The 26,913-nt window shown below is 46.2% G+C and overlaps 2 protein-coding genes across 15 annotated transcripts in view; one reads left to right on the forward strand and one right to left on the reverse strand.

The window, feature by feature from the left end:
* The window catches only part of RFX2 (regulatory factor X2), a 163,470-nt gene that overhangs the window by 125,465 nt on the left and 11,092 nt on the right, over positions 1–26,913 (reverse strand). For both annotated transcript variants that reach the window (XM_063719102.1, XM_054538304.2), the window contains exon 2: positions 10,408–10,544. In XM_063719102.1, the coding sequence (XP_063575172.1) occupies positions 10,408–10,495 (88 nt within the window). In that variant the 5' untranslated portion in view covers positions 10,496–10,544. The remainder of the gene's footprint in view (positions 1–10,407; positions 10,545–26,913) is intronic.
* The window catches only part of ACSBG2 (acyl-CoA synthetase bubblegum family member 2), a 91,059-nt gene that overhangs the window by 7,964 nt on the left and 56,182 nt on the right, over positions 1–26,913 (forward strand). For 10 of the 13 annotated variants that reach the window (XR_008516359.1, XM_054539447.1, XM_054539450.1 and 7 more), the window contains exon 1: positions 25,021–25,303. The gene's annotated coding sequence lies outside the window, so the exon portion shown is untranslated. Of the gene's footprint in view, positions 1–25,020; positions 25,313–26,913 lie in introns of those variants that run through there. The other 3 variants (XM_054539442.2, XM_054539443.1, XM_054539446.1) reach the window with 3 other exon arrangements.

Here is a 26,913-nt window from a genome sequence, read left to right on the forward strand (position 1 = left end):
AACCTCCACCTCCCAGGTTCAAGCGATTCTCATGCCTCGGCCTCCTGAATAGCTGGGATTATAGTCGTACACCACCATGCCTGGTTAATTTTGTATTTTTAGTAGAGACAGGGTTTCACCATGTTGGTCAGGCTGGTCTTGAACTCTTGACCTCAGCTGATCCACCTGCCTCGACCTCCTAAGGTGCTAGGATTACAGGCATGAGCCACTGTGCCCAGCCCGAAAGAAAGAAAATTATCTGGGCATGGTGGCATGTGCCTGTGGTCTCAGCTACTTGGGAGGCTGGGGCAGGAAAATGGCTTGAGCCCAGGAGCTAAGGCTGCAGTGAGCTGTGATTGTGCCACTGCACTCCTATATGAGTGACAGAGTGAGACTTAATCTCAAAGAAAAAAAAAAAAAGGTTGCCAGGGGCTAGGGGAAGAAGGTGATGGGGAGTGGCTGCTAAAGTATATGGGGTTTCATTTTGGGAAGGATAAAAATGTGCTAAAATTGGTAGTAGTCATGGTTGTACAATTCTTATGAACATACTAAAAACCACTGAATTATATACTTTAAAAGGATGAATTCATAGAATGTGAATTATATCTCAATAACATTGTTATTTTAAAAACCCTGCTACCATATTATATTTGTTAGGTCCTTTTTCTTTTTTTTCTTTTTTTTTCCCCCAGACGGAGTCTTGCTCTGTCACCCAGGCTAGACTGCAGCGGCACGATCTCGGCTCACTGCAGCCTCTGCAGTTCCTGGGTTCAAGCAATTATCCTGCCTCAGTCTCCCAAGTAGCTGGCATTACAGGTGTGCGACACCATGCCCAGCTAATTTTTGTATTTGTAGTAGAGACGGGGTTTCACCATGTTGGCCAGGCTGGTCTCGAACTCCTGACCTCATGATCCACCCACTTCGGCCTCCCAAAGTGCTGGGATTACAGACATTAGCCACCATGCCCAGTCCTTTTTCTTGTTTTTTAATGTGTCACTCACTGACAAAGTTTTTGAGTATTTGTCATCCTAACCTCACTTTTACCATAATTGCACAATTTTGCCCAGGCCAGTGATTTTTAGTAACACATATATCATATTACAGCAGAACTAATTGTACGTAGTAGTAGGTTTAGGCTGGTTAAGTGACAATTGTCTCCAATAGACGGGCAGGGCAAGGTGGGGACCCTATCCTGTGACCTTTTAAGAAAACCCAATTACCATTAAAAGGAAGCTTTCAGGACAGGCATGTCGGCTCAAGCCTGTAATCCCAGCACTTTGGGACACCGAAGTGGGCAGATCACTTGAGGTCAGTGGTTCAAGACAAGCCTGGCCAACATGGTGAAACCCTGTCCCTATCAAAAATACAAAAAATAGCCAGACATGGTGGTGTACACCTGTAGTCCCAGCTACTTGGGAGGCTGAGGCAGGAGAATTGGTTGAACCTGGGAGGTGCAGGTTGCAGTGAGCCAAGATCTCATCACTGCACTCCAGCCTGAGTGGCAGAGTGAGACTCCATCTCAAAAAGAAAAAAAAAAAAAAAGAAAGAAAAGAAAAGAAAAAAGAAAAAGAAAAAGGAAGCTTTCAGAAGTTTAGCAGCATCCCACCAGCCAAAGACCTACTTTCATTGATGTTCAACACTATTACACATTTTGTCTTCTTGCTTAGTCCCTGGAAGAAGGGACTGTCTAAGGTCACTGGAGGTAGAATACCAAACTGCATTCTACCTCTGTTAGCCTGGGGTGAACAAGTGGGATTAGTATCTAACGTCTCTTCCAACATTTTTCACGTATGCCTTCTGGTCTTGCAAAGTTGAGACATCGAAAAACTGCATTTCCCAGACTCCCTTGCAGCTAGGGTGCGAGTTAAGGTCCCATCATTGATTGCATTTGACACTGTTGCACGCTAGGGGGAGCTCTTCTTTCTTGCTGCCTCAGCTTTTGCTGCTGGAAAAGCACAGCCATAATTATGGGGACTTTTCTTTATCGTCATTTTGATGTCTAGCCTTTAGTTTGTGGGTGTCTGGAAACAGATGCAGGAACAGCAGCTTAATGTGGTGCAGCTACTGTGTTGCGTGTTTAGAGTTGTCAGTTCCAGGGGTGGCATTTTGGGTCCTCATCTACAGGAACATCTCCCATCTAGAACCTGTGGCAGTTGTGGCTTTGAGAAGGGGCTGGGGTTGTGGTCAGCCCCTCTCCTCCAGGAGGCTGCTGTTTCTGACCCATCAGGAGAAAGAGTGGCCAGTGTGAAGGAGGAAGGGGAAGCAGAGAAGCAGGGGAGTCTTCTTCTTTTTTTTTTTTTGAGACGGAGTCTCACTCTGAGTAGGGGAGTCTTCTTTAACTGGTACTCTTGTAAGCCAGTTTCTCTTCCTTTGATCCTGGCCAAGGGTCAAAGCTGACTCTTTCATGGGGTGCCTTGGAAACAAACCAGAATCAGCTATAGAATTTGTGGGGCTCAGTGCAAACTGAAAATGCAGGGTGCCTTGCTCAAAAGTCATTAAGAATTTTGGCGGGCCACGGTGGCTCACACCTGTAATCCTAGCACTTTGGGAGGCCAATGGGGGCAAATCATGAGGTCAGGAGTTTGACACCAGCCTGGCTAACATGGTGAAACCCTGTCTCTACTAAAAATAAAAAAATTAGCTGGTCGTAGTGGCAGGTGCCTGTAATCTTAGCTGTGGTTGAGGCAGGAGAATCGCTTGAACCCAGGAGGTGGAGGTTGCGGTGTGCCAGGATCGCGCCACTGCCCTCCAGCCCTGATGTCAGAGTGAGACTGCATCTCAAAAAATAAATAAATAAGTAAAAATAAAATAAATTAAAATGAAAAATAAATGAGTAAAAACCTGCCCAGCAGGCTGCCACCTCACTGGGGAATTCCACAACCATTGTGTCTTAGTTCTCTGGTTGGAATTTCAGTCTTGCAACCCACTTCATTTGCTTTTCTGTGAATTGCCTTTACCCTGAATCTCCAGTCTATGTAAATTCCATTATAGTGGGGACTTTTTTCTTTCTGTCTTACTTCTCTCTCTCCCCATGATCTAGAGCAAAGGTTCTCAACCAAGGGTGATTCTGCTCCCCAGGGGCCATTTGGCAATGTCTGGGAACATTTTGCTTTCTCAGGGCTGGGGGTGTTCCTGGCATGGAGTAGGTAGAGGCCAGGGATGCTGCTCAGCACCCAGTAGTGCCCAGGACGGCCCCACCCCAGAGAATGATACGGCCCAAAGTCAACAGTCCTGAGGCTAAGAAACTGCATTAATGGGCCAGGTGCAGTGGCTCACGCCTGTAATCCCAGCACTTTGGGAGGCCGAGATGGGCGGATCACGAAGTCAGGAGATTGAGACCATCCTGGCAAACACGGTGAAACCCCGTCTCCACTAAAAATACCAAAAAAAAAGAAAATTAGCCGGGTGTGGTGGTAGGTGCCTGTAGTCCCAGCTACTTGGGAGCCTGAGGCAGGAGAATGGCGTGAACCCCGGAGGTGGAGCTTGCAGTGAGCCAAGATCGCGCCACTGCACTCCAGCCTGGGTAACAGAGTGAGACTCCGTCTCAAAAAAAAAAAACCAAAAAACAATTGCATTAATGATTAGAGGGGAAAATTGAGTTAGGTCCCTCACTCACACACTAGACACCAGAATAAACTCCCAACAGGGCAGAGGGTAGAAACCAAGGGGACCCCCAGCTCCTGGGATCCATCTCCCCTCTCCCTCCCTACTCAGTGTGTGGATTTAAATGTGTTCAGCCTCCTGGGACCTTAGTCGGGCAGATGATTATGGGATGCAGAGTCTCTTGGGGGTCATTGGAACCCCCTAACTCAGTGGTTCTCACTGGGATTGAATCTGTCCCTCAGAGGACACTGGCAATGTCTGGGGCATTTGTGGTTATCATGACTAGAGGTTGTTCTTGGCATCGAGTGGGTGGAGGCCAAGAATGCTTTTCAGCACCCTCCAGTGCCCAGGACAGTCCCGCCCTGGAGAATGATCCAGCCAAAAATGCCAGTGGTGCTGAGAGGGAGAGACCCTAGTCTAGAATCATGCCTGACTCACTGTTGCTCCTCAGTAAATCACAGTAGAAGAAACGGATGGTGAAATGCCAAGCTGGCAGGTGCAAATCTCTGGCCCAAATCTTTATTAACATTTTATTTTTTATTTTTCATTTTGTTTTAAGACAGAGTCTCGCTCTGTTGCTCACTCTGGAGTGCAGAGGCGTGATCTCGGTTCGCTGCAACCTCTGCTTCCTGGGTTCAAGCGATTCTCCTGCCTCAGCCTCCCGAATAGCTGGGACTACAGGTGCATGTCACCACGCCTGGCTAATTTTTGCTTTTTTTTTGAGATGGAGTCTCACTCTGTAGCCCAGGCTGGAGTGCAGTGGCACGATCTCAGCTCACTGTGCAACCTCTGCCTCCCAGGTTCCAGCGATTCTCCTGCCTCAGCCTCCAGAGACGCTGGGACCACAGGCCCGTGCCACCACGCCCGGCTAATTTTTGTTGTTGTTGTTGTTGTTATTTTTAGTAGAGACAGGGTTTCACCGTGTTAGCCAGGATGGTCTTGAACTCCTGACCTCGTGATCCGCCTGCCTCAGCCTCCCAAAGTGCTGAGATTACAGGCATGAGTCACCGCGCCCAGCCTTTATTAACATTTTTAAAAGTTGTAAAATATACCAAACATAAAATTTACCACTGCAACTATGTGTAAGTACTCAGTTCAGTGGCATTAAGCACATTCCCATGGTTGTGCAACCATAACCACCATCATTCCCAGAACCTTCTCCTCTTCCCAAACTAAAACTCTGTCCCCATGAAACACTCAGTCCCCATCCCCCCACAACCCCCTAGCACCTGGCATTCTACTTTGTGTTTCAATGGTTTTAACTACTCTAGGGACCTCATATATTTGTCCTTTTGTGACTGGCTTCTTCTACTTAGTATAATATCTTCAACTTCATACATATTGGAGCATGTGTAAGAATTTGCTTCCTTTTTAAGGCTGAGTAATATTCCACCATATGGATGGATCACATTGTCTTTATCCATCCATTCATCCATGGGTGGGCACTTGGGCTGTTTCCACCTCTTGACCATTGTGAATCATGTTGCTATAAACATGAATGTACGAGTATCTCTTGAAGACCCTGCTTTCAATTCTTTGATTGCCCAAATCTCTTAAGGCTGGGTGGGCAGAAATAGCAAAGAAACTCTTCCACCAGGGAAATGTAAAGAAAAAAGAATGCAATTCTGTGCTAATATGAAGGGTGTTAAAATATACCAAACATAAATTCTGATAATAATCTGGGAAAGAGATGTAAGAGAGTTGGTTTGTGACCATCCTGGCCAAGATGACGAAACCCCCTGCCTACTGAAAAAAAAAAAACAAAAAACAAAAATTATCCAGGTGTGGTGGCGTGTGCCTGTAATCCCAGGTACGTGGGAGGCTAAGGCACAAGAATTGCTTGAATCCAGAAGGCAGAGGTTGAAGTGAGCCAAAATTGCGCCACTGCACTGCAGCCTGGGTGACAGAGCAAGACTTTGTCTAAGAAAGAAAGAAAGAGAGAGGGAGGGAGAGAGGAAGGAAGGAAGGAAAAAAAAGAGAGAGATAAGAGTTGCTGTGAGATTCATCCTTAGTTTTTCATTGCAGTTCTACAATTTCAGGGTCAAACAGTGATTATATATTATAATACAGCATGAGGAAATAGGTGTGAATTTCCTGCAGAAAATTTCAGCTTGGACTTACACTCTGTTTGGTCACTGTTTGCTCCCCAGTATCCCTACTGTGGCCCAAGTAATGTCATATCAAAGAAGTGCCACATCAGCAGGGTGTGGTGGCTCATGCCTGTAAGCCCAGCATTTTGGGAGGCCCAGATGGGAGGATCACTTGAGTTCAGGAGTTGGAGACCAACCTGGACAACACAGTGAGATCTCATCTCTACAAAAATTAATTTTAAAAACTTAGCAGGGTGTGGTGGCATGTGCCTGTGGTCCCAGCTACTTGGGGGGCTGAGGCAGGAGGATTGCTTGAGGCCAGGAGATGGAGGCTGCAGTGAGCTATGATCACGCCACTGTACTCCAGCCTGGGTGACAGAGAGAGACCCTGTCTCTTAATAAGAAAAGAAAAGAGAAATTGCAGAAGTGCCACATTCCTGTTGACATAGAACACCCAGGGCAGACAGGGAGGAGAGAGATGAACCTTAATTGTTGAATGAATGGAGGTAAGGCTGATATTTTCTCCTAGTGGACTCTGGTCCAGTTCATTCCAGAGAGAAAGCTTTGCCTGTTTAAAGTAGCCACTTGAACCATGTTGGAGGACCTTGTTGGGCGCAGCTTGGAGGGAAAATAGCAGAGCTGAAGTCTGCAGTGGAGGAAGCCACAGGAGTGGATAACCAGGTAGTGGTAGACAGAAAGGGGTGTGCACAAGGCAACACCTGACTCCCTTGCTCCTCTTACCTAAGGCTCAAGGGCAAGTGACACCAAGGAGGAATCATTTTCAGGGGGGGACAACTCATCGTGGTTTCCTTGGGACTTTCCCACTTCTAAAACTCAAAGTTCCAGTTCCCCAAAATGTAAAAAGTGGAATTCCCATGGGATCCAGCAATTCCACTCCTAGGTGTCTGCCCACAGGAATTGAAAACTTAGGTCTTCACAAAAATTTCTACATGAATATTCATAGCAGCATTAGCTCATAAAGCCAGAAAGTGCACACGACTCCAGTGTCCATCCATGGAGGAATGAATAAACAAAATGTGATCTAGGCCAGGCACAGTGGCTCACGACTGTAATTCCAGCACTTTGGGAGGCCAAAGTGGGAGGATCACTTGAGGCCAGGAGCTTGAGACCAGCCTGGGCAACAAAGTGAGACCTCCATTTCCAAAAAAATTTTAAAATATTAGCTAGGCATGGTTGCACACATCTGTAGTCCCAGCTACTTGGAGGCTGAGGCAGGAGGACTGAGCTCATGAATATGAGGCTGCAGTAAGCTGTGATTTCACTACTGTATTCCAGCCTGGGCAACAGAGCCTCTGTCAATGAAAGAAAAAGAAAGAAAGAAAGAAGAAACGAAGAAAGAAAGAAAGAAAGGGAGAGAGAGAAAGAGAGAGAGAAAGAGAAAAGGGGAAGAAGGGAAGAAGAAGGGAAGAGGGGGAAAGGAAGGGAAGGAGGGAGGGAGGAAGAAGGGAAGAAAGAAAAGAGGAAGGAAGGAAAGAAGGAAAGAAAGAAAGAAAGAAAGAAAGAAAGAAAATTATCTAGGCGTATTCCCAAATTTTTGGCTGTGAAATGAATTATTTGCCTCACATCACCCCATAATAAAGCTGTGGATAAAGCTTCAATTCCCATGGAAGGCTAGTGAGGAGGGTTAGGTGTCTAGAGACCTGGGTTTGGAATCAAACAGGTGAAAATGGAGCTGTTTTGAAGGCAAGGGGCACAACAGAGTGTTTGCTTGCCCAGAATCACCGATTTGAAACCCCAGCATCAAATGAGTCCAAGGATGGGTCTCTGTCACCTCGAATAGTCTGTGAGTGAAAAACATAATTTAAGATGAGGCACTGAGAAAAAGTGAATGACAAAAACCTGGAAACACCCTAAACAGCCTACAATAAAGCACTGATCACCCAAAGCAGCATTCAGCTAAACAATGAAATATTATGCAGCAATGAAAAAGAATAAGATGAAACTATCTGAGCAGTATAGGAGAATGGCTACAATCTACTTATCAAACAAAAAGAGTAACTGCAGTACAGTGTTCATAGTGCACTCCTATTTGTGTTTTTAAAGAAAGATATTTATTTAAAAAGAGTACCCTTTAAAGTAGTACCTTTTAAAGTAGTACCCTTTAAAGTGTATATCTACCAGCCAGGCATGGTGGCTCGTGCCTGTAATCCCAGCACTTTGGGAGGCCAAGGCAGGTGGATCACTTCAGGCCAGGAGTTTGAAATCAGCCTGGCCAACATGGCAAAACCCTGTCTCTACTAAAAAATACAAAAATTACCCCAGAAATGGTGGTGCATGCCTGTACTCCAGCTACTTGGGAGGCTGAGGCAGGAGGATTGCTTGAACCCAGGAGGTAGAGGTTGCAGTGAGCCAAGATGGCGTCACTGCACTCCAGCCTGGGTGATAAGCAAGACCTTGCCTCAAAAAAATAAATAAAAATAAATAAAAAATAAAAAATAAAAATAAAAATAAAATAAAGTATATGTCTACCTACAGAGTGTGTGTGTGTGTGTGTGTGTGTGTATATCTTATAGTAATCTATCTATATATCTGTTACCCTTTAAAGTCAATATACAAACATTTATTGTTTACTATGTGCTAAATAGTTTCTCCATCATTTTGCCATATGAACTCATTTTATCTTCATGATAATTTTTGCATTATTAGTCCCATTTACATATAAGGGAACTGAATGTATTCACTATCTACTGTTGTGTAACAAATTACCCCAAAGATCAGTAGCTTAAAACAAGCATTCATGATCTCACATAGTTTTTGTGGGTCAGGAATCTGGGTGCAGTTTAGCTGAGTGGTTCTGGCTCCATGTCTCTCAGGAGATTGTGGCCAAACTGTCAGCTGGGGCTGCAGGCTCATCTGAAGGCTCAACTGGGAAAATTATTCTTCCTTCCTTCCTTCCTTACTCCCTCCCTCCCTTCCTTCCTTCCCTTCCCTTTCTTTCCTCCCTCCCTTCCTCCCTCTCTCCTTCCCTCCCTTCTTTCCTTCCTTCCCTCCCTCCCTTCTTTCCCTCCCTCCCTCCTTCCCTCCCTTCCTTCTTCCTTCCTTCCTTCCTCCCTCCCTCTCCTCTCCTCTCCATTCCTCTCCTCTCTTCTCCTCTCCTCTCCTCTTCCCCTCTTTCTCTTTTGAAACAGGGTCTTGCTCTGTCACCCAGGCTGCTGTGCAGCGGTGTGACCATGGCTCACTGCAGACTTGACCTCTCAGGCTCAAGTGATCTTCCCACCTCAGCCTCCTGAGTAGCTGGGACCACAAGGGCATGCCACCGTGCCCAGCAATTTTTTTCATGTTTTGTAGAGATGGGGTCTCCTTATGTTGCCCAGGCTGGTCTCAAATTTCTGGGCTCAAGTAATCCTCCCACCTCAACCTTTGAAAGTATTGGGATTATGAGTACGAATCACCACACCTGGCCTATTCACTCTTTCTTCCTTCCTTCCCTCGCTCTGTCCCCTTCTCCCTCCTTCCCTCCACCCCTTTCTCTCTCTCTTTCTCTTCTTCTTTCTTTTTTCTCTTTCTTCTTTTTCTTTCTTCTTTCTCTCCCCCCTTTTTCTTCTTTCTTTCTCTCTCTTTTTCTTTCTTGTAAGAACACTTAACATGAGATGTAGCCTCTTACATTTTGACGTGCACAGCATGGTATTATTAACTCTAGGCATAATATTATTAACTCTAGGCATAATATTGTGCTGCATATCTTAGAACTTATTCCTCTTATATAGCTGAAACTTCATACTTGTTGAACAGCAACTCCCTATGGGAGAGGATTCACTTCTAAGCTCACTCATGTGGTTGCCGGCGGGCTTGAGTGCCAGCTCAAGAGCTATTGGCTAGAGATTTCAGTTCCTTACCATGTAAGCTTTTCAACAACATGCTTGAGTGTCCTTGTGACCTGGCAACTAGGACCTGGCAGCTGGCTTCCCCTAGGCACTCAAGACAGAAACCACAGTCTTTTTATAGCCCAATATCAGGAGTGACATCCTATCACTTCTGACTTATTTGCCAGAAGTAAGTCAGTGAGTAGGCCGGGCGCGGTGGCTCACGCCTGTAATCCCAGCACTTTAGGCCAAGGCGGGTGGATCATGAGGTCAGGAGTTCAAGATCAGCCTGGCAAAGATGGTGAAACCCCGTCTCTACTACAAATACAAAAATTAGCCAAGCGTGGTGGCGGGTGCCTGTAATCCCAGCTACTCGGGAGTCTGAGGCACAGAATTGCTTGAACCCAGGAGGCGGAGGTTGCAGTGAGCCAAGATCATGCCACTGCACTCCAGGCGGGGTGACAGAGTGAGACTCCATCTCAAAAAAAAAAAAAAAAAAAAAAAAAAAGTAAGTCAGTGAGACTGGATGCAGTGGCTCACGCCTGTAATCCCAACACTTTGGGAGGCTGAGGTGGGCGGATCACTTGAGGTCAGGAGTTCTAGACCAGCCTGACCAGTCTCTACTAAAAATACAAAAATCAGTTAGGCATGGTGGCGCATGCCTGTAATCCCAGCTACTTGGGAGGCTGAGGCAGGAGAATGGCTTGAACCTGGGAGGCGCAGGTTGCAGTGAGCTGAGATTGTCACGCCACTGCACTCCAGCTTGGGCTACAGAGCAAGACTCCATACCATATTCAAGGGAACGATTAGATAAGGGTGTGAACATTAGACAATGGGGACCCTGGGGGCCCATGTAGGGGCTGCCCACCACACTGGGGTACAGAAGGGGTCAGTCACTTGTCCACACTTACAGAGCTGGCTAGCAAATTGCAAAGTTGGGATTCGAGCCCAAGCAGCATGTCGCTGAAATCTGAGTTCTTCACCTTCACCCGGTACCATGCCTCCTCTGCGCCCTTTTGCAGCATGCTTGTATATGAAGATAATATTTCTGGAAAGATAAAAAAAATACACTAAGGATATACATAACAGTAGAAGGGAGGCTTAACTTTCATCGAAGAACCTTTCATGTTGTTGAGTCTGTCTGCATTGTTTTTATGTGTGTTTACCAAGCACAGATATTATTTTTCAATCTTTTTTTTTGCCATAGAACTCGAACGGCATGATGAAATAAAAAGATATTTTTCTGCTAAAATACAAAATAAAATCAAACAAAATTATTTATTTATTTATTCATTTATTTTAAAGATGAGGTCTGGCTCTGTTGCCCAGGCTGGAGTACAGTGGTATGGTCACAGCTCACTGCAGCCTCAAACTCCTGGGTTCAAGAGATCTGCCCACCTCAGCCTCCAGAGTAGCTGGGACTACAGGCACCTGCCACCACCAAACCCAGCTAATTTTTTTTTTTTTTTTTTTTTAAGAGACGAGGTATCGCCATCCTGCCCAGGCTGGTCTCAAACTCCTGGGCTCGAGTTATCCTCTGGCCTCAGCCTCTCAAAGTTCTGAGATTACAATCATGAGCCACCCTTTCCTGCCTCAAACAAAAACATTTAGACAGCACGTTTACAAGGAAAGAATTAGTAAAACCACAGGGCCAGTGAAAACGAGTTTGGGTATGAGAACGGTACAAAAACTGCCTCCTTCCTGGGACATTTCCAGGTCTCCTTGAGAGAATTTACCCTTGGTGATTGTTAAAATTATTTTTTTTTTCTCCCAGACGAGCTTCTCCCTAATTGATTGTTTTTATTTAACGGATGACTGTTAATTAACCAGCTCTATTAGAACTTTACGGGCCATTTATGCACTGATGCGTGGTTTTAAGAGCCTCTTACTTGGTACAAACCTGAGTCTGAGCATCTGATCCTTTCAAGAGTAGCATAAAAGGACAATTTCCATAATGACGGGGCTTCTGAATAGCGGATTTTGTGTAAAAAGCACCTGAGTACCGCAGAGATCTTTTATTTGTCTCGCGGCTTTCTCGCCGTCCGCTGCCACGTTTCTCTGCTACACGGAATCATTTCCATAGCGAATACTTGTGACCCCGAACAGCCATCGAATGGGCAAGCTGAATACACACCAAACACATTTAAAGGAAAAAAAAATTTTTTTTTTCAGCCAAAGGTATTAACCACTTCTAGGCAACCAGGCAGCAGAAGGATATAATGGCTGTGCGTGCCTGTGTTCCATGTTAACTTCAAAGGCAAGGAAGAAGGAAAGGAAAGAGGAAAAATAGAGAAATAGATGGAGGAAAAAAGAAGAATTTGGAGAGAAAATAAAAGGGGTAACCGGGCATGGTGGCTCACGCCTGTAATCCCAGCACTTTGGGAGGCCCAGGTGGGTGAATCACTTGAGGTCAGGAGTTCGAGACCAGCCTAGCCAACATGGCAAAAACTCCATCTCTACTAAAAATACAAAAAATTAGGCCGGGCATGGTGGTTCACGCCTGTAATCCCAGCACTTTGGGAAGCTGAGGCGGGCGGATCACGAAGTCAGGAGATCGAGACCATCCTGGCTAACATGGTGAAACCCTGTCTGTACTAAAAATACAAAAAATTAGCTGGGCGTGGCGGTGGGCACCTGTAGTCCCAGCTACTCGGGAGGCTAAGGCAGGAGAATGGCGTGAACCCGGGAGGCGGAGCTTGCAGTGAGCTGAGATTGCGCCACTGCACTCCAGCCTGGGCGACAGAGTGAAACTCCATCTCAAAAAAAAAAAAAAAAAAAAAAAATTAGCCAATGTGGTGGCGGTGCCTGTTAATCCCAGCTACTCGGGAGCCTGAGGCACAAAAATCGCTTGAACTCGGGAGGTGGAGTTTGCAGTGAGTTGAGGTCGTGCCACTGCACTCAAGCCTGGGTGACAGAGCAAGATCCTGTCTCAGGGAAAAAAAAAAAAAAAAAAAAAAAAATGGTGAGGAATGAGAAGGAAAGAGGTTTAAAAAAAAGAGAAACAAAAAATTTCAGTAACAGAAGCTGTCAAGTATACTAGCTGCCTTCTTTATGAAAATAGAGATAAAAATGTTCAATTCTGGGCAGGCACGGTGGTTCCCTCCTGTAATCCCCGCACTCTGGGAGGCCAAGGCAGGACGATCGTTTGAGACCAGGAGTTTGAGACCAATCTGGCCAACAAAGCAAGACTTCATCTCTACAAAAAAATAAATAAAATCAGGCTGGGCACAGTGGCTCACACTTGTAATCCCAGTACTTTGGGAGGCTGAGGTGGGCGGATCACTTGAGGCCAGGAGTTTGAGACCAGCCTGGCCAACATGGTGAAACCCTGTCTCTACTAAAAATACAAAAATTAGCCAGGTGTGCTGGCAGGCGCCTGTAATCCCAGCTACTCCAGAGGCTGAGGCAGGAGAATCGCTTGAATCCAGGAGGCAGAGGTTGCAGTGAACCAAGATTGCACCACTGCACTCCAGCCTGGGTGACAGAGCAAGATTCCATCTCAATCAATCAATCAATCAATCAATAAAATCAACTGGGCATGGCGATGCGGACCTATAGTCCCAGCTACCTGGGAGGCTGAGGTGGAAGAATTGCTTGAGCCTGGGAGGTTGAGATTGTAGTGAGCGGAGATTGTGCCCTTGTATGATAGGCAACAGAGCAAGACCCTGTCTCAAAATAATAATAAGAAGAACTCAAAAAAAAGAATGTTCAATTCTTAGCTTAATTACAACCAAGCTGTAACAGTAACATAGTGAGTTGACTAGTCTAGGTTCTGTGCCTGAATGTTGGCAACTTTTCAGAATTGATGCAAAGATTTACCTTACAACTTGGCAAGGCAATCTAACAAAAGGGACAGTGGGGGCTTTGCACCTAGTTCACATCTTTATAAATGACACTGGCTTCATCTGCATTATTTTAAGGATATCACCGTGTGAACTGCACCACTTTTATTATTATTATTGTTTTAATAGAGATAGGAGGCTGGGCACTGTGGCTCATGCCTGTAATCCCAAACTTTGGGAGGCTGCAGTGGGAAGATCACCTGAGCTGAGGGAGGTTGAGGCTGTAGTGAACCATAATTGCGCCATTGCACTCCATTCTAAACAACAGTGTGACACCCTGTCTCAAAACAAAACAAAACAAAAACAAATTGAGATGTAACTTACATATGTCAAAGTGCACAATTCTTAATTGTTTACGTATGTGTGACTTTTTACGTGTGTGTGTGTGAACCCTTACCACCAGCACCTGGATCAAGGTATAGAACATTTCCTTCTCCCCAGAAGGTTCTCTCTTGTCCTTTTCCAGTTAATACCTCTACCCCATTTTTCTGACTTCTACCACCACATGTATATTGCTTACTCTTTTATTTTATTTTAATTTTTTAGACGAGTCGCCCAGGCTGGAGTGCAGTGGCACGATCTCAGCTCACTGCAATCACCATCTCCTGCTTCAAGCGATTCTCCTGCCTCAGCTTCCCATATAGCTGGGACTACAGGTGCACACCACCACGCCCAGCTAATTTTTTGTATTTTTAGTAGAGATGGAGTTTCGCCATGTTGGCCAGGCTTGTCTTGAATTCCTGACCTCAAGTGATCCACCTGCCTCAACCTCCCAAAGTGCTGGGACTACAGGCATCAGCCACCGCGCCTGGCCTTTTCTGGCTTCTTTAGCATATTATATCTGTGAAGTTCACTCATATTGTTGAATGCATCAGTTGTTCATTCTTTTAAAAAAAATCTGAGTGGTATTTCATTATATAATATACCACTATTTATAGGTTTATTCTTTTGTTGACAGACATTTGGTTTGCTTCTAATATTCTTAAAACAAATTTTTTTTTTGAGACAGAGTCTCGCTCTGTCTTCTAGGCTAGAGTGCAGTGGTGAGATCTTGGCTCACTGCAACCTCCGCCTCCCAGGTTCAAGTGATTCTCCTGCTTCAGCCTACCGAGTAGCTGGGATTACAGGCATCCGTCACCACTCCCGTCTAATTTTTGTATTTTTAGTAGAGACAGGGTTTCACCATGTTCACCAGGCTGGTCTTGAACTCCTGACCTTGGGTGATCCGCCTACCTCGGCCTCCCAAAGTGTTGGGATTACAGGCATGAGCCACTGTGCCCGGCCCCTCAAATTTTTAATAGACAGTTGGCAAGAAACTTCATGTGCACAAGCAAGCAGTAAGAAACTTCAAACCATTTTCTACAAGCCTTTAAAAAATTATAACAGGTGAAATTATGTCTAAGGACCCAAACTTCTCTTCTTCTTTATTCATTAACAAATATAAGTTTCAAAAATTGTTGTAATGATGTAAATGGCTTTTTGAATCCAGTTCAGTGTTTTCCCATCAGGCACTTCAAATGATAATGATGCTCTAATTTGCATGCATTGTTGGAGCAGTCATCCAGTTGCTGGCTTGATCCCCGCTAAAAGAGCATACCAGCTGCAAATTGACAGAAGAATCTGATAGATGTGAAGATGGGGACTTGGAGGCTTTATCTGGAGCTGCATCTACCAGGAGCCCCCTTCTGGTCTCCTCCAAGAACTGCACCTTGGCTTCATGGCCTTTCCTTGGCACCTGGAACATGGACTCCTTCAGTATCTTCCAGTACCTGGATCCACAGTGACACAGGATGTTCATGGTGGACAGCAAGTGTCAGACGTAGGGACCAAAGACACACCTCCAGACCTCACTGCATAATGGCCACTCTGACAGGAGCTTTGGATGAGGTTGCTCATGGCTGTAGATGACACACCAAGGAACTAGAGCTTTTCAGATGCCACCTGGCCACATCTGTTCTCCGCCATAGCAGTGTTACTTGGTACTGTCAACGTTCACTGCATTCTGTCAAATGTGTGTCATTTAAAGACCACAAGACATAACAAAAATTAATTCATTAAAACTTATTATATTTTTTAAACTGAGATAGGATCTCTCTCTGTTGCCCAGGCTAGAGTGCAGTGGTGCAATCACAGCTCACTGCAACCTCAAACCCTGGGATCAAACAATCTTCCCGCTTCAGCCTCCCAAGTAGCTGGGACTACAGGTACATGTCACCACATCGCGTTAATTTTCAAATTTTTAGGAGAGATGAGATCTCACTATGTTGCTCAGGCTGGCCTGAAACTCTTGACCTCAAGCGATCCCCCCGTGTTGGCCTTCCAAAATGCTGGAATTACAGGTGTGAGCCACCTGTATTTTTTTTTGCTTACACACACACACACACACACACATATATACACACACACACAACTAAGAAAATTGCAATTTCAGGAGCCATGACTTATGACATCATTGATTCCTGATGGGGCTGGTCAAAAAACAAAACAAAACAAAACAGGACCACAAGATGGCAGTATTGCATAACAAGCGTTACTGCATGGCACTTAGATAGGTTTGCATGCGGAGAATGTCCCTTCCAGCAGGACTCCTTCCAGAGGAGCTCCTGGGACAGACGAGAGTTAGAGGCAGGGCTTAAATGTCTAGGTGTTGTCATTGAGTAGCAAGGTGGGGACAGTCTGCATCATAGAACTCTGAAAGGCAACAATAATTTGGGGTTTCTTACGGATATAAGATTTTTCTTCTCTGTGATTAATAGGTGTTGGGTGCAATTTTGCAGGATATGCAAAGCAGGTAGGCTCTAAATGACTAAACATATGCTTATTTGTGCAATATTTATAGCAATGGATTGTGTGAGAATTTGAGCTTGGTGCTGGTGGGCTTTGAGCTGAGAGGTCCCTGCCTGCCTGCTGTAAAGAAACAAATGAGATAGGGCTGATAGAAAGACACCATCTTTGGCTCATTTATATAGCAAGTGACAACCAATTTAGTTCAGACCTTTCTTGCTTCTAGACCTGCACCATCCACTCTTATCCACTTCTCATTCTTCCTGGAAGCTGCCACGGAACATGCAGACCCCCGTATCCACTTTTGCCAGTAGGGACACCCACTTTTGAAAAGCCATGGACCCCTGGCAATGAAGCTGTAGACATACCATTTAACTCATCCTGCCTGGAAAAGGAAAGTAAATGTTTTCTTCCCAATTTTTGCTAGGGAAATCCAGGCACATAAATGTATTCAGTAACTCAATGATTTAAATTTCAGGGCTTGTGTCTGTGTGTTATTGGAAAAGCATTTGAGGCTGGTTGTCATGGTTCATGGCTGCAATCTCAACACTTTGGAGGCTGAGGCAGGAGGCTCACTTGAGTCCAGGAGTTCCAGACCAGGCTGGACAACTCTACCTCTACAAAAAAAATAAAATAATAAGCCCTGCATGGTGGTGCACACCTGTAGTTCTAGCTACTCAGGAGGCTGAGGTGGGAGGATTGCTTGAGCCCAGGAATTCAAGGCTACAGTGAGCTATGATCACACCACTGGGCCTGGGAAATAGAGTGAGATTCTGTCTCTAAAAAAAAAATGCATTTGAGAATTTTAACAAATCTAAGTACATTTGGAGTCTGCTAATATTACTGTATATGGGATTTTGGTGGGACCATCCCTAAGGATTTAGTAATAAAATGTCCCTTTGTATTGTTGAGAATTTTAAATAATTCTTTAAAGCAGTTATGTTCTAGTAAATATTTAATAACTGGCTCTTGAGTGGCATGGGGCACTGATTTGCAGTGTTTGCCAATTCCTTTGGTGTAAATAGTCCCACTGTGGCTGATTTCAAGGTACAGATGTGATACCATTGAATGTGAAGCTGAGGAGAGATGCATGCAATTGGCTCTGACTCATGCAGTTGATACATGCCAGCTCCAGCACATCATGACTTCAAGCTGTCCCAGATGTGCCCTGTCTGAATTTCTGACCTACAAAAACCACGAGAGATGATGAGTGATTATCATTGTTTTAAGCTGCTAAGTTTTTGAGTAATTTCTTGCACGCCAATAGATAACATAGCTACGATATAGCCCTTTCTCATTCTTTTTCACAGCTGTATAGTATTCCATTTCATAGCTGGAATACTATGAGAAAGGGCTATATCGTAGCTATGTTATCTATAAGGGATATATGATAGATATGTCATCTCATTCTTTTTTACAGCTGTATAGTATTCCAGCTGTGAAACAGAATACTATAGAGCTGTGAAAAAGAATGAGAAAAAGACATATACCTATTACAGCAATTTGACCTCACCCAATGGTGAGAGTTCATTAGGTAATAATAATGGACCAATCCAGTTCAATTTTTATGTAACAAAGTTGTGAGTTGTCTTTCAGTTGCCATGGACCCCAGGTTGCAAGTTACATAATCAGAACATGTCCAGATGAGCTAAACAGTCAACCACAGGTGGAACCTAAGTGCTCAGACTAAGGAGCAGAACTGAACTAAGAAACAGACGCCACATGGCAATGATCCAGTATCCAATCAGCTCGAGCCCTGGCATCACACCATCGCAAGAGCCAATCAGATCATGCCTCATTACCCTGTGACTATAAAACCTGCCCCAACTCCCAGCTCAAAGAGACAGATTTGAGTGTTTTCTCCCATTTTCTTGCCAATTGCCTCAAATTAAACCTTTCTCACTGCAAAAACATGGTGCTTTGCTGGTTGATGTTCCCTCGCATATAGGCAAATGGATCCAGTTTGGTTTGTAACAGTTACATATGAGGCTTTGACTCTGTATCTCATGTTTTTGGAGCTTTTTTTTTTTTTTTTTTTTTTTTTTTCTGAGATGGAGTCTCGCTCTGTCACCCAGGCTGGAGTGCAGTGGTGCGATCTCGGCTCACTGCAACCTCCACCTCCCGGGTTCAAGCAATTCTCCTGCCTCAGCCTTCCAAGTAGCTGGGACTACAGGCATGCGTCACCACGCCTGGCTAATTTTTGTATTTTTAGTAGACACGGGGTTTCACCATGTTCGCCAGGCTGGTCTTGAACTCCTGACCTCAAGTGATACACCCAACTCAGCCTCCCAAAGTGCTGGGATTACAGGTGCGAGCCACCGTGCCCAGCCTCAAGTCAGCCTTTCTTCCCTGCTTCTGTTCAAGTAACCCTGCCCTCCACCCACCCAGGCAGTGAATGCTGCTTAGTGATGGAGAGGGGGCCAGAAACAGGAATGATAAGGATACCAGAACTGTGGAGTCATGTCGGAGGGAGGCTGGTCCCAAGAGAAACCTTTGGACTGGGTGCGGTGACTCACGCCTGTAATCCCAGCACTTTGGGAGGCCGAGGCAGGTGGATCGCTTGAGGTCAGAAGTTTGAGACCAGCCTGGCCAACATGATGAAACCCCATCTCTACTAAAAATACAAAAATTAGCCTGGCATGGTGGTGCATGCCTGTAACCCCAGCTACCTGGGAAGCTGAGACAGGAGAATTGCTTGTACCTGGGAGGTGGAGGTTGCAGTGAGCCGAGATCATACCATTGCACTCCAGCCTGGGTGACAGAGCAAGACTTCGTCTAAATAAATAAATAAAGTAGTAAACAAAAGAGGGGTGTTGAAATTCCTCCCATGAGTAATCCATTCGATATGTGAATATATTTTATTAAGTTTTTTTTTTTTTTTTTTTTGAGACAGAGTCTTGCTCTGTTGCCCAGGCTGGAATTCAGTGGCTCGATCTTGGCTCACTGCAGCCTCTGCCTCCCAGGTACAAGCGATTTTCCTGCCTCAGCCTCCCGAGTAGTTGGGATTACAGGTACTTGCCACCACACCCAACTAATTTTTTGTATTTTTGTTAGAGACGGGGTTTTACCATGTTGGCCAGGCTGGTCTTGAACTCCTGACTTGAACTCCTGCCTCTGCCTCCCAAAGTGCTGGGATGACAGGCGTGAGCCACCACACCTGGCTCTATTTTTATTTTTAATATGGCAAAATATGTACAACACTAAACTTACTACCTTAACCATTTTTAAGTGTATAGTTTTAAATTTTGTGTAATTTTAAGTCATTAAAATTTTAATTTAAATACTCACATAGGCTTGTAGCTACCATAATGGACAGGGTCAACTTCCAATTTCTTCCCTGAGTTAGTAAGTCACCTCGTCCATGCGTAATTCATCACACTTTTATCAGCTGGACTTTTGAAACTTAGAAACAATGATTTTTTTTTTTTTTGCTGCTGTATTACATTGAGGGGTATAATATTTGATCAAATTACATTGTTAGGGCTGGGCACGGTGGCTCATGCCTGTAATCCCAGCACTTTGGGAGGCCGAGGTGAGTGGATCAACTGAGGTCAGGAGTTCGAGGCTAGCCTGGCCAACATAGTGAAACCCCGTCTCTACTAAACATACAAAAATTAGCCTGGTGTGGTGGTGGGCGCCTGTAGTCCCAGCTACTCGGGAGGCTGAGGCAGGAGAATCGCTTGAACCTGGGAGGCAGAGGTTGCAGTGAGCCATGATGGTGCCATTGCACTCCAGCCTGGGCAACAGAGCAAGACTCTGTCTCAAAAAATCATAACATAACATAACATAACATAACATAACATAACATAACATAACAAAATAGTTGTTAGAATAAGAAGCACAACTGGCATAAACAGGTTTGGGAATACACAGCTTGCGCTCAGTGAGCACACAGCGAGCCTGGTATGGAAGTGGATGCATGTACATTTCAGAGCAACTGTGCAAGGGTTCCGTATGAACCAGCGACCATACATGCTCTGTGGGGGATAGACCTTGGGTTCATGGATGAGTTGGTTAATTGGGTGTCTTGGAGGTTGGCTGAGAGCTCCCACTGTTCTTGACTCTTAAGATGGCACATGTGGTGAAAGCAGGTGCCCCAGTGGAGGATCCTAGAACCAGCCAAGTAGTGAGGATCCAACCGCCCCCTTGCCCAGAAAGGCACAAGTGGAGGATGCACAGGTGACTCACACTGCCAGCTGAGTCCCCCCTTCCCCATTTCCAGTGTGAACACCTGGATTCTTTTACAGAGTTACCCTTGACTTGAGTTCACTTTGCCCTTGGCTCTGGGGGAGAGGGAGTCTCCTGGGGTCTGCTGGATTAGAAGAGATTAATGTTGCCAAATGAATCCTTCTCTTTCTGCAGCTGCTGCCTTTATGCAATGCCATTTCTATCTTCAGTTCTTTCTCCATTAAAATGTGAGCCATGGCCTGGAATGAACTTCATCCCTCTGTGTGGAGGAAGTGTCCTCAACTGCCCAGACAGGCTCAGCTTCGGGTCTGTGTAGGAAGAACGCCTGGAAGGGAGTGGGGAGTCGAGCTCAAAGACTAACAGCCAAGACTCTGGGAGAGTGGTCAGCTCAGAGTCCTCAGGGGAGGGGGTGTTGGGATGAGAGTCCACGTTATTATGTTACCTGGGGCAGGTGGGATAAAGGTAAGAGAAGGTAAGTGGAGGGATTTTAGTGGCATACAACGACTGCCTTTGTTGCAGAGAGCTTATTAGGAAGCAGATGAGAGGAACTGAGCTTGCAAAAGGTTTGTTTAGAGGGGACCCACCCTTGGGATGGATACCGGTGGAAGGGAAAGGGAAGGGAAGGGCAGGGAAAGAAACAAGATTGGGGAGAGAGAGAGAGACAGAGAGAGGGAGAGAGAGAGAGAGAGAGAGAGACAGAGAGACAGACAGAGAGAGAGCATGAGAAGTCCAGCTGCCCCCAGCTCTGTAGCTAGGATGGTCCCTGAGTTGTCCTGAGATTTGGGGAGAAGGGCCTGAGATTTTATGCCTCCACACAGATGTTGGTGGCCTGGGGAAGGGAACAAGACCCTGGATGAGGAAGTGCCATTCAGCAGATGCTGACCTGAAGGGGTGGACAGCAGAGGTCTGCTTCCAGCAACATTCCTAGAGGCTGGGGCACACATCTTTCATTGCTGAAAAGATCTGGGTAGCACAGCAGCGTCCTCCTCATCCTTGCTGAAACTTGTCTGGGATAGCTATGGACAGATTTTCTCTAAGCAGATTTACTTTTCCATGGTGAGAAGGTCTGTGTGTGTATGTGATTATGTGTCTCTATGAAGGTGTGAGTGCATATGTGTGTGTGTCATACTGTACGTAACTGAGTGTGTACACGTGCATGCGTGTAATTATGTGCACGTGTGTGACTGTACGTCTATATGAAGGTGTATGTGAGTGTATACGTGTGTGTGTCATACTGTATGTAACTGAGTGTGTATGTGTGCATGTGTGAATTAAGTGCACATGTGTGATTGTGCGTCTATATGAAGGTGTATGTGAGTGCATATGTGTAAGTGTGTGTCATACTGTGTGTGCATGTAACTGTCTGTACGAGTATGTGTGTGTGAATGTGTGGTGCAACTGTATGTGCAACTGTGTGTCAGCATGAGGGTGTGTGTGCATATCTTTGGGATTATGTGTATGTGTCTGTGTGTGTCTGTATGAGAGTGTATATGAGTGCATATGTGTGTCATAATGTATGTGTGTATGTAACTGTGTGTATGAGGTTGTGTGTGAGTCTGAGCAAGTGTGTGCATATGTGTGAGTGTATATATGTAATTGGGTATCTGTATGAGGGTGTGTGAGAATGTGGGGTGTGCAAGTGTGTGTGCAGGTGTGAGGATATATGAGTGTGACTGTATATGTGACTGTATCTGCATGAGGGCGTGTGTGCCTGTGTGTGTATTTGCATGAGGGCACACAGGAGTGTGTGTGTGTGATTATGATTATGTGTATAATTAGGTGTATATCAGTGCATACGTGTGTGAGTGTATGTAACTGTGTGTCTGAGGGTGTGAGTGTGAGAATGTGTGTGCATATGTGAGTGGGTGTGCATATGTAATTATGTGTCTGTATGAGGCTGTGTAACCATGCGTGTGCATATGTGTGTGTGTGGGAATGCATATATGTAGTCATGTGTCCGTATGAGGGTGTGTGTGAGCACGTGTGTGCATATGTATGTGAGTGTGTGTGTATGTAATTGTGTGTCTGTATGAGGGTGTGTGAGAGTGTGAGCATGTGTGTGCATATCATTGCGTCTTGGAGGTTGGCTGAGAGAGCACCCACATATGTATGTGAGTGTAGGAGTGTGGGAGTGTGTGTATGTAATTGTGTGTCTGTACAAGGCTGTGTGACCATGCACGTCCATATATGTGTGAGTGTGAGAATGCATATATATAATTGTGTGTATGAGGGTGAGAATGTGAGCAAGTGTGTGCATATGTATATGTGTGTGAGTGTGGGAGTGTATGTAATTGTGTGTCTGTATGAGGATATGTGTGGCCATGCATGTCCATATATGTGTGTGTGTGTATGTAATTGTGTGTATGAAGGCCTGAGCAATGTGACTGTGTGACTGTCACACATTGTGTGTCTGACAGTGTACATGTGTACGAAATGGGATGTCTCTATAATGAGGCACGTGTGTGACTGCATATGTGCCTATGTGGATGAGTGTGCATGCATGTAATCATGTGTCTGTATGACAGTACATGTGACTGTGTGTGTGCATGTGTGTGTGTGCGTGCCTGCCAGTTTGTGTCTGTATGAAAGCATTTGAATTGTGTGAACAGGTGTGATTGTGGGAGCATGAGTGTGAGTGTGTGTATGTGAGTGTGCTTGTGATTGTGTGCCCATGGGAAGGTCTGTTTGAGTGTGCGTGAGTACCTGTGCACATGAGAGTGTCTGAGCGAGCAAGCAAGTATGTGTGCAACTTGCATAAATCTGTCTGGCACCAGCAAAGTGGCTCAACTGTCATTAGAGATAGAGGGCCCTTCTCTCCTATTGGGGACCTCCTATCAAGAGGTCCCTTGACCTGCTCCCTCCCCTCCAGATTCACCCCTGTCCAAGGAGGCTGCTCCTGATCCCAGGATTCTACTGGGCGGGGGGTTGGGGAAGGGTGTCACCTCCTTTCCTTTATAGGCATGACCAGGCGTGGCCCCCACCACTTATGCCCACATCCCACAGGGCAGGATGTAGCCACATGGACACGACATGCAGTCAGGGGGCCTGGGAAACATTCTCTCTCTTTAGGTGAGGGCTCTGGGGAAGAAGGGCTGAATGGACATTGGTGGACACTGGCTCTCCTGGCACAGCTACCCAGGTGCTCTGCAGAGTGGATATTTGTGAAACATTCACAAGGCCCTGGTGGCCAGGCGCAGTGGCTCACACCTGTAATCCCAGCACTGTGGGAGGTTGAGGCAGGTGGATCACCTGAGGCCAGGAGGTGGAGACCAGCCTGGCCAACATGGTGAAAGCCCATCTCTACTAAAAATACAGAAAATTAGCCGGGCATGGTGGTGCATGCCTGTAACCTCAGCTACTTGGGAGGCTGAGGCAGGAGAATTGCTTGAACCCAGGAGGCAGAGGTTGCAGTGAGCCAAGATCACATTATTGCACTCCAGCCTGGGCAACAAGAGCCAAACTCCATCTCTCTCTCTCTCTGACACACACACACACACACACACAAAAGGCCGTGGAGACAATGGACACTCCTTGTCTTTTTCTCCTGGCACAGCAGAAGATTCTGTTGCTACATCTTTATTTACTGAGCATCTAGTATGTGCTGCACCTGGCATTGTTTTGTTTTTTGTTTTTTGAGACAAGGTCTTGCTCTGTAGGCCTGGCTGGAGTGCCGTGGCACCATCACAGTTCACTGCAGCCTGGAACTCCCGGGCTCAAACAATCCCCCCACCTCAGCCTCCCTACTAGCTGGAGTTAAAGTTGCGCACCACCACGCCTGGCTAATTTTTTAAATTTTTCTGTAGAGACGGGGTCTTGCTACTGCCCAGGCTGGTTTTGAACCCCTGGCCTCAAGTGATGCTCCAGCCTTGGCCTCCCAAAGTGCTGGGATTCCAGGTACAAGCCACTGTGCCTGGTAGCAGGCATTGTTAGCAGTGACTAAAGCAGAGAACGAGAAGGGGGAGGCCGCTGTAAACACATGAAGACAGGCAGCGTAAGAGAAAGTCACGAGGGCAAATAACATCCAGGCATACTTCAGATCCCAGCTCAAGAAACCACTCCCAGGACAGGCACGGTGGCTCACGCCTGTCATCCCAGCACTTTGGGAGGCCAAGGCGGGCGGATCACAAGGTCAGGAGTTCGAGACCAGCCTGGCCCACGTGGCGAAACCCCGTCTGTACTAAAAATACAAAAGATTAGCCGGGCATGGTGGTGGGCGCCTGTAATCCCAGCTACTTGGGAGGCTGAGGCAGGAGAATCGCTTGAACCTGGGAGGTGGAGGTTGCAGTGAACTGAGATCATACCATTGCACTCCAGCCTGGGTGACAGAGCGAGACTCTGTCTCAAAGAAAGAAAGAAAAGAAAGAAACCACTCCCAGACTCCCTGCCTGGGCGGGATCCTCTGATTAAGCCCTCAACACAACTTGGGGCTCTCTTCACAATGATAAGTTTGCATTTGTTTGTGTGATTCTAGGCCTCCCCTTACTTTCTTGAACAGGCCTCATCTGGTTTTGTTCATCTTTATGTCTCCAGCATCCAGCACAATCCCTGGCATTAGGGTCATGGCTTCATAAAAACATCACGAACACACGCAGAAGTGCATGCATGCATGCATGAATAAATGAATGATGCACGAAAAGAGCAATCTCCCCGTCCTGGAAGCAGCTTCCCCTAGGGGTGGGGGTGGGGTGCGGAGGCAGGGGCAGCCAGTGATGTCACAAGAGGTGGCTGGGATGGAAGGTTCTGGAAGGTTGAATGGGGTAGAAGGCCTGTTGTGGAGGGAAACCACCCATCCTCCTGCCTCCCACCACCACCATCATCCTGGCTGGACGGAGAGGGTGACGGGGGCTGGGAAGGGGCAGCTCATGTTCAGGTTTCCAGGAGGGGCTACCTGTTTACTGTCTTTGCAGGAAGAAGAAAACACCTGAGTGACCAGAGGTCCCAGCCCCAGGTGCCTTGCCAGATGGCCGGAACCACACCTCTCGAAAAGTGACAGGTGCCAGTGGTATGGGAGAAGGGCATGCATTTTCTTTTCTTTTTTTTTTTTTTGAGACAGGATCTCACTCTTTCGCCCAGGCTATAGTGCAGTGGCACGATCTCAGCTCACTGCAACCTCTGCCTCCCAGTCTCAAGTGATCCTCCCACCTCAACCTCCCAAGTAGCTGAGACTACAGGCACCCCCCACCATGACCAGCTAAATTTTTTTTTTTTTTTTTTGAGACAGAGTCTCGCTCTGTTGCCCAGGCTGGAGTACAGTGGCGCAATCTCGGCTCACTGCAAGCTTCGCTTCCCGGGTTCACACCATTCTCCTGCCTCAGCCTCCCAAGTAGCTGGGACTACAGGTGCCCACCACCATGCCCGGCTAATTTTTTGTATTTTTTAGTAGAGACGGGTTTTCACCACATTAGCCAGGATGGTCTCAATCTCCTGACCTCAGGATCCACCCGCCTTGGCCTCCCAAAGTGCTGGGATTACAGGCATGAGCCAACACTCTTGGCCTAATTTTTGTATTTTTAGTAGAGATGGGGTTTCGCCATACCAGCCAGGCTGGTCTTGAACTTCTGACCTCAGGTGATCCGCCTGCCTCGGCCTCTCAAAGTGCTGGGATTACAGGCACGCGCCACCACGCCCAGCTAATTTTTGTATTTTTAGTAGAGATGGGGTTTCACCATGCCAGCCAGGCTGGTCTCAAACTCCTGACCTCAAGCGATCCACCCGACTCAGCCTCCCAAAGTGCTGGGATTACAGGTGTGAGTCACCACATCTGAACCCTACATGGCCTTTTAAAGTTGTGAATCATATAATGCATATAAAATAACACAAAGCATATCTGTATGATTTAATGAATAACAATAAATATCTGTGTGCCCTTTTCACATCGTGAAATCGAATATTACTAGTAACTTACAAGTCCTCTGTAGAGAACTCCTGAGCTCAACTGATCCACTTGCCTTGGCCTCTCAAAGTGCTGGGATCACAGGTGTGAGCCCCCGCACCCGGCCGATCGTGTGATTTTTAACGTGCAGTTCCCTGATGACCAAAGCTACTGAGCATCTTGTCCAGGATTTATAGCCCCTTCCAGGCTCCTTTTTCATGAACTGCCTGTTTACATTTTTCATCATAAAACACTGGGTTGTTTACGTTTGTCTTTTAAATCCAGAGTTCTTTTCATACTCCGGATACTAATTTTATTTGCCCATTTTGCATTGCCATAAAGTAATACTCGAAGATGGGTAATTTATTAAAAAAAGAGGGGCCTGGTGTGGTGGCTCACACCTGCAAATCCCAGCACTTTGGGAGGCCGAGGTGGGGGGATTGCTTGAGGCCAGGAGTTCAAGACCAGCCTGGGCAATATAGCAAGGCCCCCAGCTCTACAAAAATAAAAATAAATTAGCCAGGCATAGTGGCATGTTCCTGTAGTCCCAGCTATCTGAGGGGAAGAGAGTTCCAGGCAGAGGGCACAGCCTGTACGAAGGCCCCAAGGAAGGGCTGCACCTGGTGAGTTGGAAGAACAGTGAGGAGGCCCATGTGGCTGAAGCAGAGTGAGGAGGGGGAGGGAGGAAGGAGGAGAGTGCAGGGAGGTGCAGGGCCTTGTGGACCGTGGGG

This window comes from Pongo abelii, chromosome 20 (assembly GCF_028885655.2).
Source record: "Pongo abelii isolate AG06213 chromosome 20, NHGRI_mPonAbe1-v2.0_pri, whole genome shotgun sequence".
Taxonomy (NCBI): Eukaryota; Metazoa; Chordata; class Mammalia; order Primates; family Hominidae; genus Pongo; species Pongo abelii.